Consider the following 10,097-nt stretch of genomic DNA (forward strand, 5'->3'; position numbering starts at 1 on the left):
CAGTTTTAATGCTTTGAAAGTCCTTCAACGTTGTTCAGTTTAGTTTTATTTCTAGATCGATGAATAGGACTGCCCATAGATTGATTCAGCTAGCCAAGTTTTTTTTACGTTGACTCTGTTTATCAAACAGTTTGTTTCCACGTTCTATACGTGTTTTAATCTTTTAATTATTAAAAATAATAAAAAAAGAACAGGTCATTATTTTCACCACGCTTTCCAATTTTAGAAAAAATTTCCGACTAGTATCCTCTACTTTGGGACTAGTGTCATTTTGGTCTTTCAAACTTTAAAATGCGACAATTCAATACCAGAATTTTAAAAACATGTCAGTCCAGTATCTACTGTTAACTAACTATTAACATGGGAAACCTTCCCTAAAATTAAGGATAAATTGCTGAAACTGGTCTCAAGTTTTGGCCTGTTGCTAAAACATTTTCTGAAGTTTGGTAATTGCAATTACCTCCCCTGAAATTTTTAACATTTTTGCAAATAGATCATCTCTATTAGAATCCTCTAAAAAGAGGCATAAAAATGTTCAAAGTAACCATACAGTTGCTATTCAGGCTGGTTTCAGGTTTCTATAAAAAAAAATATTTAAATTGTAGCTTTACCTTTGAGTGATTGACATGAAGGGAAAATTCATACTGAAAGTGTTTGGAGTAGTGATTCATATGAAAAAACAATTTGAAAAATAAACATTTTGGTCAAACTTAATTGCATGGGTATTTTGGTCATTTTCATGCCTGTTTTTGGGGAATTCTAACAAAGGGGTCTGCTGGCAGTTATGTCAGAAAGGGGGAGGTGATTGCAATGAGACTGGCTTCAGTGCTTACAAGACAGTATACTCACCGTTCGCATGGTGAGTTCAGATTAGCCCCACATAGTTTCACTTAAGCCAGTCTCATGTGCATGTTGGGCCAAACAAATAGGACCATGACCGTTTTAACCATAAAAAACCATTATTAAAAGAGGCAATTTTGTCCCATCCAAGTGTTTTACAACTTTCTCTCATGTGGGAAAGTTATTTACCCATCACTTACCAAGGCTACATTTGGAAACGATACAAATAAGTGTGAATGCAAATGTGTAGAGTGTGAAATGGCTTATATAAATTGGAAAGCTGGGTTAGTTTTGCTAGTTGTTGGATGCAAACATAGATTTCAACAATGCATATGCTTCTTTTTATCAAAAGCCCACTTGAATGCAAATTTACTTCTTTTTTATTGATGTATTTTTACATCTTATTATCAATGTAAATATGCATTGGTCTGTCATTTGTCAATGCATAAATGTAATGTTGCCAAACACAGGCAAAAGTGAACAAGAGTGCAAATTTACCCCGAACCGGATTTTATACTCCATTTGCATCTTTTCCAAATGCAGTCCAAGTGAAAATAAACTTTCATGAACCCCATATAAACCTGAAAATATAACATGGGTATCTTAGTCAATGGGAAGCAAAATTCTATTGACCAATTTTCCCCACTCAAAATTCAAAAAATGAATAGCCCTAAAAGGTGATGGGTATTCACCACTATATTTTACTATCCTATTTAGAGTTCAATACCCCTCAGATTTTTTTATTGGTTTCCAAACTGCATTTACCCACACCCCCAATGCATTAGGATTTATGAGGGGGACTGATCATTAAATACCCCCTTTTTTACTGTCTTTCAAAACAGAAATAACTGCCACATGGGCAAAGTCGCAACAACCATATGGACCAAAATCCACTAGGTGTTGCTAGGAGGGACATCAATTTGTTTGTTTGTTTGGGTAAAAGTGAGTTTAGATTGACCCCACATCCACATGCATTGAAAATGTATCCAGTCATAGTCAGGCGTAAAGGTGTAAATCGAACCACACTTGCCTCCTCTAGGATATTTCAGAGGACAGGAGAGGGATATTTTTAAAAAATAATGAAAAAATAAAATAAGTTAAAAAAATTAAAATTTTATTTTATATGAATTTTAGTATATACAATTATTTATATTCGAAATAATAAAATAAACTTATAAAATTATAATACAATTAAAAAAATAGTATAATAAAATTAAAATTATTATTATTATTATTATTATAATCATATGCCAACACAACGCACTCTATCATGCCGTGCCATATTAATTGCGGGTCTGAAAGCCCAAGCACGACATGGCTCATACCCTGGCATGATTTACAACTCTAGGGAGATGTTCTCAATACGCGACTGGAATGTGATTTGGGGCCAAGCGAACTCGGTAAAAAGATGATCAGTTAAAATCTTGAAATTTTAGTACTGTTCAAGCGTTAAAGCCTTATTGTGATAAGAGTGTGGACTATTGCGCTCTAGAACCCTTAAACTATTGCAGACAACCGATCAAATAGGGTGTCAATATCCTACAGTGTAAAATTCTTTGAGATGAGTTAGACGTATCGCAGGAAGGGTTCAAAACATCTCAAGCATGCCAATGAACCCTTTCTTTCTTGAAGGGATTTTTCTTCTTGTTCGTTGATGAGCCAACGGCCTTTATTAATATATGTGAATCCATTTTGGAGCCAACCAGTTGCTTAGTTGTCAAAATAGTTTTGCGTGCAGTGTGAATCATCATCATTTCGAAAAAAGTTTAATTTTTGTTATTCCATTCCGTTCGGAATCATGTTCCTGCGCATCGTTAAATTGCGAGCCGTTGAATCATAATTTTACCACTTCCAAGTTCCAACCCCAATGTTTTGTTTTCTTCCCTGAATCTGACAATATTGATTTGATCATCAAAGTGGTGTTCATTTTGAGTTTTGAGTGAAGAGAAAGGAAGAAAAGAGTGGACTTGGACTTGGGCATGAAAAAGGAAGAGTAGGTCTACTATAAGCTTAGAAGAAGAAGTTTTTTGTCCCCCATTAGTGCCCCTTCCATGTCCATAATGGTCTCCAACCTCTAAGAAGGACCCTCCATATATAGAAAATCAAGAAGCATAAAAGCTAAAAATTAATTAAGCCAAAGGGAACTACTGAAAGCTAGAAAACACCATCAGCGTCAAAGTCTGGCAATACTAGAGGCTTACAAAGAACACCGACAAACCCTTCCCCCACGCAAAACAAAACCCATGGCCGCAACCACATGGGCCTTCTGATTATAGGACCTGTAAGCGAATCAAATAAGCTACTATAATGTATGAATTCTCATGATACATAAGATGTTGCGGATCCACAAGACCTTGTGAATTTTTTATACAGATCGACTGTCTGTACCTGGTCTTCTCCACCAGACTCTGTCTGGTCCTTGGTACTGGATGAAATGTTATCTTTTAATTTGGTTGAATGAATTTGCCTTTTAGGCTTAAAAAATATTAAACTTTCTATCAGGTCACATAATCCCACCACCAATCCCCTGTAACCATTGGTTTTGCTTACTCTTCCAAACCCTACAGCTTAAGCAACAAATTGGGTTCTTACTCTACCTTCCCTCTGGTTTTCAGATTAATTAAGATTCAACTTTCAATCGGTCAAGAGAATTGTTAATTCAAGCTTCTCAAGTGGGTTCTCTGGGCCTTCACCATTTGTCTACACTTGATAAACCCGTTCTCTCATAAGTTCAGAAGTGTGTCATAACTTTGTGGTCTCTAATGTTATAGTCGAGTTCGAGAGTTACTACTATATGTCTGTCAGCCATCATTCCATCTCCTCCGTTGTTCAATTCACTGAAAGCGAAAACCCTAGTCGAATTGATAAGGTCATGTGAAACAAATAAACCAGCTAAGCAAAACTGAAACATAAGACCAGTACTCGATTATCGATCGGTCCTGACTCGTGACAGATGCCATAACTCATTCATTATTCTAAGATATTCTATCTTCAAGTCCACACAAAGGCAGCAAAAGAACTGGAATTCTATAAATGAAATCCCTTGAACCAGCTCCAATTACAGGGAACGAATGGTGACAGGTTTTTGTATTTATCAGAGGTTAAAATAACTACAGAGGCTTTGCAACAGAGGAGGGCATTTTAAGTTCATGCGTCAGTTGTATGCAGTCTTCTGTTGGATGTGTAATCATGCAATTTATGTACCAAACGATGAATCATGAATCATTTAAGTTTAAGGCCGTAACCCAGGAGATTACTCTCACAGAATTTGGGAAGTAGTCCAGTCCGATTGCTTGTTACCTTGTTGGTTTGTTTTGTTTGTTTGCGTCTATGGCTTTGGGTGGTGGGTTACAGTAACTATGTTTCTTCCATAGACAAATACAAATGAGGGCATCCGTAGACTTCTGATAAGAAAGTTATTGGGATAAAAAGAAACAACCACCATCATCTATCATCAAATTCCATCATAATTACCAAAAAAAATGGAAAAGAAAAATTAATTAAACACTTACACATCGCTGTCACAACTGCAGTATCCTTGTTCATGGGAGCTCACAACCATCCAGCGAATTCACAGTAATTAAACTCACCTCAACCACCTCCTAAGGTCACTCGTCGAAGACGGAGATATTTCGCCACCCAAACTCTCCGTACAACAGGAAGACAAGTTCGATTGTTGCTCCATCCCATGATAGCCTCCCTGGACGCTCTTAAAGCTCGGGCTCCTTAAATTCTGGCTGAAAGCCCCGGCACCACAGCCGACACCGACACCGCTGTATGGGTCTGGAACTGGAAACGAAAGGCGTTTCTTAGCAGACCCAACTCGTTCTCTCTCCGGCGTCGATGGCCGCTGTCTTGGGGCACTCTGAGACCGAACTCGGGCCTTGGCGGACTCCGTGGCTGCCATGTAATTCGGCGTCGAACCAGTGCCAGTCCCACCATTTGCACCCATATGGTGACGCGTACCACCACTGTAATAGTAACTCGAGCCTAAGCTCGGAGTATGCGCTGTTGGATAACATCTCTCTTCTCTTGGGCAACGAGGGCTGGCCGAGCGTACTTGTAGTGGCCTTGTTTTAGATGGAGAAGGCGTGACAGGGGACTGGTGAAGGGAATAATTGTGGTGTGCTCTGTGATGGGGAGACGCCGCTGAATGTATACTAGGTTGTTGCTGATGGTGGTGTTGTGATCTTCGGATGTTTGGAATAGAATAAGAAAAAGGACGAGAGGTGTCGATTTCTACGGTTTTGATCGGATCCCTTTGATCCGTAGAAGCTCTTCCCCTGCTTTCCCATGGTTTTGCAGCCATCCACCTATCCAGCCATTTTGGTCTCTCTTCGAGTTCTTCCTCGTTGCCGATTGATGAGTTCCGGCCGGATCTCCATATCTTTATATGGGTATCATCAACACATTTGCAAAGGTGAGATGTACAGGATAAATTGATTAATGGACAGAGAGAGAGATATGAACCTGATGGGAAAAGGCGTAAGCGAGTGCTTTCTCACGTTTTAAAGCAGCTTCCTTTTTGCTATGCAGCATGGCTTGTATCTCCTCAACTGTATGCGGGCGGTCATCCCAATCCCCGGCAATGCTACTTCCATCTCTCGACTGAGAATCTCAGGAGCACCATTAACGTTCAGAACATTCCTATTGTTTGGCATAAAGTCTAACAAAACTCAGATAAACATACTTACGACTGATTTCCTCTCTGCGATATCCTGAAAATATCGTGATTCCCATAAGCTGTTGGTGTCACTAAGTGTGGACATCCTGCTTCCTTCTTGAGAAAGCCTCATACGTTGATCGCGCACCCGAGCTTGCACTCGGACCAGAGCTTGCATGCAGCGGAGAGTCATCTTCGCCTGCTTCCGAACGTTGTGTCCTCTCACTAAAGCTTGCAACTTCACTAGTCCTTTAAGCGCTCTAAGTGCTCTTCTTGCCTTTGGCAACCACGAAAAAATCAGTTAAAGTCGATCTCACCGGAGAAGGAGAATGCTTGCTAGAATAGTAACGAAAGCTCATATATTTTGTTTCTTTTCTTTGCCATAACTTACCAGATATCCTCTGAAAGCCGTTTGAATAACAATAGCAGCGCAATGTTCTCTAACAAAATTAGAAGGCCTGGTGAGCCGGACCACCTCCACGGCTGCTTGGGCCGTCGCCACGGCAGCCTCCGCGGCTGCTGCGGTTGCTACTGCCACGGCAAAAGCGTGTCTTTGTTCGGCAGCGGCTGCAGCTGCTGATACAGCAGGATTCATCGTTGTAGGAGTCGTAGTCGTGGTGATAGAAGGAACGGCAGCAGCAGTTGTCGTACTCGTAGGCTTCGTGGGCGTGCTCGCCGCCGTCTTCGCTTCACACTGGTGTATTATTGATTCATGGGTCGAGGGTTTCCGAAAAATCCATCTTCTCTTCTCCCTCTTCTGTGGAGACCAAAAGCGGATGCAACGTTAATGGCACACACACACAGACGCCTAATTGGAGGAATAGACAGGAAATCTAAGAAAACAAAAATAAGAAAAAACGAAAACGGACCTTTTCTTCTTCTTCTTGGTCATGATCTTCTCTCCTTCGGCCACTCCGCTTCTCGTTTTCTTTGGTAGGAGACCGGAAAGCCCTCTTCACTACAGTCAACCACGAGGTTCCTGCCTTCTTCCCCATAGAAAGAAAGAAGCAAACTAGACCGCATTTACAGCAGACCCACCAAACCCACCAGATTCAGAGAAGAATGGATGAGATGGGAGTTGCTGTTACTTTTGAGTTTTGAATGATTCCACCACCTTTTTAAATTTTAACCGTAAAAGGAGCGGAGAAAAGAAAGAGAGAAAAGAGGGAGAAGGGAGAGAGGAGTAGGGACAAGGTCTGCGACGTACGTTTTAATCTGTAATGCACTGCAGCTACAGATTATGAGCTCCGATATAAGCGTAGGTGTTTTTTTGTGGCATGGAAACACTAGTGGAAGTGTCAGAGAGGGTGTCAACAACTTTGCATATAAAATTCATGACCGTAGGAGAGAGGTACTGCGTGGTGGCTGATCTCGAGGAAGTCGATAGCACAGAGAGAGAGAGGGTGGGAGAGTTTCAGTCGTGGCGGAGAAACCCGAGAAGTCCCTTTAATGGTGGGGCTTTTTCGTAAAGCTCTTGTATTCAAAACAACTGACGAATTCTCATGGCATCACGTGTCGGGAGCAGTTAAAGGACGGGAGTGAGAGGGAGGGAGAGAGAGAGAGTGTGTGGTGGTCTCGGAGTCCGGTGACTAAGGTAGGAGCTCAGACAGGTTTCATTGTCCTCGTAGACCGCCACCAGCTTAGGCATTTTAACCAGGACCTGTTTTTCGGTAAAAGAGAGATGTGGCTCCAGTTCCCGGTGGATTGGTCAAAACTAAATAGAGAGAGAGAAGAGAGATTCCCAAATCTTGTTTGAATAAATATGATGAATATGGTGACCTCAACCTCAATATTCCTCCCTCCCCAATGTCCAACCCCATCTACTCTTTTTTATTTCTCCTTTCCCGCCCTCTCGAGCTTTTATTCGGGTTTTACCTCCACGTGGTGGACCCTTTGTTTTTGTTATTTGCAGGTCCACTTCTTTTAGTTTTATCCACCTCTTTGTTCTGCTTCCCTGCTTGCCTTTTATTTATTTCATCTCCATCAATATCAATTTGCCATGTGGCACAGTATTACTGAGTAAAAGCTTGACACCTGGAAGTTCCGATTTGATACAATGTCTCTACAGGCTGGCACATGCTCAAGAATAAATATATAAACGTTCTTGGTCACCGTTCTTGAATTAAAAATTGCATTATCCTTTGATCCTTTCCTTTTCCTTTTGTGCAATCTAGGATTATTATGAGCCGTGAGATTTTATATTAATTAAATTGTTACTGTTGCTTTAATAGATTAGAGATATATACATTTTCATATTTCACCATATAATATACGAAACAGGCTGAACTGTAAGGAAGCATTCTACAATGAGGTTAGCGCACTGTTTAGTTCTTTCCTTCTTTCTTTCTTTTCATTTTATTTTTGTGTAAGGGCACTGCACTTTTTAAAATGGAATTAAAAGGAATCACGCATCTCATTATTAAATCAGTAACAAAGTTCTGAGCTATTAGAAAAGAATATTGAATGTACACTTTTAAGATGGAATACACGATTATAATGGAGCCAATGTTTTAAAAATTAACCAAAAATAAAACCGCTGGTTTTTGGGTCAGCGGTTCAACCATTCAGTCAAATAAATTAACCTGTGACAAAAATATAACATTACCCAAAAACCGTTGCCTGAGTCACTTGGTTTAACAGTTAATGGAATCGGTTGGGCGATCAGTTTATGGGTTCGAATGTGATACCGGAAAACCAAGATAGAGAGATGGATAGATATAGGCTGGAGAAATCAATATGAATCTGAATAATACTTAAAAATGAATATTTCAATCATCAATCGGTAGAATGTTCTGCCACATAAGCCATATTGTTACATGAAATCAAGGTTTAAAATTTCGATAAGATATGCTTGATTTGAAACGTATCGTATTGTATCTTCGAAAAATAAATACGGGATATGCATTGAAATCAGACGTCTCATCTTTTTTTATGCGTATCCGACCTGCATTGGAGCGTATTGGGGGTGTATCGATAGCGTATCAACGAAAAAGATACGGCCAAAAACTGAAAAAAAAAATAAAGGGGGAAATTAAGCTTCTTTTCCTTAAAATAATGCTTCTTTCACCCCCCCAAATGACTCTAAAACTCCAAACCTCATTCCTAGAGTAATGGATTTATAAAAATTTGTAAAAACAAGTGTGAATCGTTAATTTTTTTTGAATATTTTTCAAATTTTGAAAAAATATGGCAAAAATAGGTAGTTTTTTTTTTACAATATCTTATGATTTATATTTTTTTTCTTGAATGTTTAAATTTATGTTGATATACTTTTCTTACATTCAAAATCACAATTTTTTTGTGTTATTAGTAGATTTATGGAAATTTCGTGAAGATATTTAGGGAAAAGATAAATTAATAAAAATTTTGAAAATATAATTTTTTTCTCTACCTATAAAGACTAAATATGTTTTGGATCCATGGATTTATCTATCATATCCATAGAGCAATTGAAATTTCTTCTTTAATATTTTTTTTTTATTTTTCATTTTCTTATAATTAAAAAATAAATAATAATTAATTATATTTTATTATTTTATCATAACAATTGAATATATTATAATTCTATGGATGATTTGTCATATCCACAAACCAATTGACATTTCTTGTTTAATAATTATTTTTTTTTATTTTTATATTTTTAGAATTAAAAAATAAATACATAAATAATTATATTTTATCATTTGATCACAATGATTGAATATATTATAATTCTATAGACGATCTATCACATCAACAAAGCAATTGAAAATTCTTCTATAATAACTACTTTTTGAATATATTATACAATGTTTATTTATTTTTTATAATTTTTGAAAATAAATAATAAATATTTAAATAATACATAATTATTAATTATATTTTCACTTAAAAGTTGTGCCAATGCATGTTTTATGGTTGGATAGGGAAGTTTGGTTTTTCCCATCACATAAAACATTAAAACTTAAGAATTATAGTTTATAAATTATTGTTAAGCATGGGATTTTTAATGAAGTTATAATTAACTACAATATATTTCTTCATAAAACCTTTAAAATATATTAATTTAATATATATATATATATATATATATATATATATATATATATATATACACCTCATTGAGGTCTTATATTTAGTGTTGTTGATGTATTTTTATGATTTATTAAAATATTTATAGTGTTTCCAAACGTATCTATACATATCTTAATTTTTCTCCGATACGCATATATATCAAAAACATATCTCGTCTCTTAAAATTACCTTCCCTTAGATTTGACATTTTCACTACTTTGAGCCTTGCATGAAATTTACGAAGAAACTTTTATCAGTGCAAAAAAGAAAAACAACTCAAAGTAGCGCCCACTACACGGAAAACCCATGTCTATGTGAAAAAGGCTAAAGAGGTACAGACCATCCAATTCCAATGTATGCCTTTCCTAATGGCCCCAGTCGGAAACTGATCTCATGACCCTTTCCTTGCTTTATTTCACCAGCAATATCAGCAACTCCTTTATATCCTTTACAATGATGGAATTAGATTGTAAACGAGGGGGTTGTCATGCTCCGGGCATTTCAATGATTTTTTTTGTTTTTTCTTGATCAATTACTGGTT

General features: G+C 37.4%; 1 protein-coding gene across 1 annotated transcript; it reads right to left on the bottom strand.

Moving 5' to 3' along the window:
* Window positions 1–4,242: 4,242 nt before the first annotated feature.
* On the bottom strand, window positions 4,243–7,309 carry LOC148881114 (protein IQ-DOMAIN 17-like). The gene is made up of 5 exons (XM_088963389.1): window positions 6,373–7,309; window positions 5,895–6,260; window positions 5,535–5,780; window positions 5,311–5,448; window positions 4,243–5,227 (listed from the first exon to the last, which is right to left on the bottom strand). The coding sequence occupies exons 1-5, from the start codon at window positions 6,496–6,498 to the stop codon at window positions 4,427–4,429; spliced, it is 1,677 nt and encodes a 558-aa protein (XP_088819515.1). The 5' UTR covers window positions 6,499–7,309; the 3' UTR covers window positions 4,243–4,426.
* Between the last annotated feature and the right edge of the window lie 2,788 nt (window positions 7,310–10,097).

The sequence above is a fragment of the Nelumbo lutea genome, chromosome 1 (assembly GCF_056320005.1).
Source record: "Nelumbo lutea isolate HS-2025 chromosome 1, American lotus-T2T, whole genome shotgun sequence".
NCBI lineage: Eukaryota > Viridiplantae > Streptophyta > Magnoliopsida > Proteales > Nelumbonaceae > Nelumbo > Nelumbo lutea.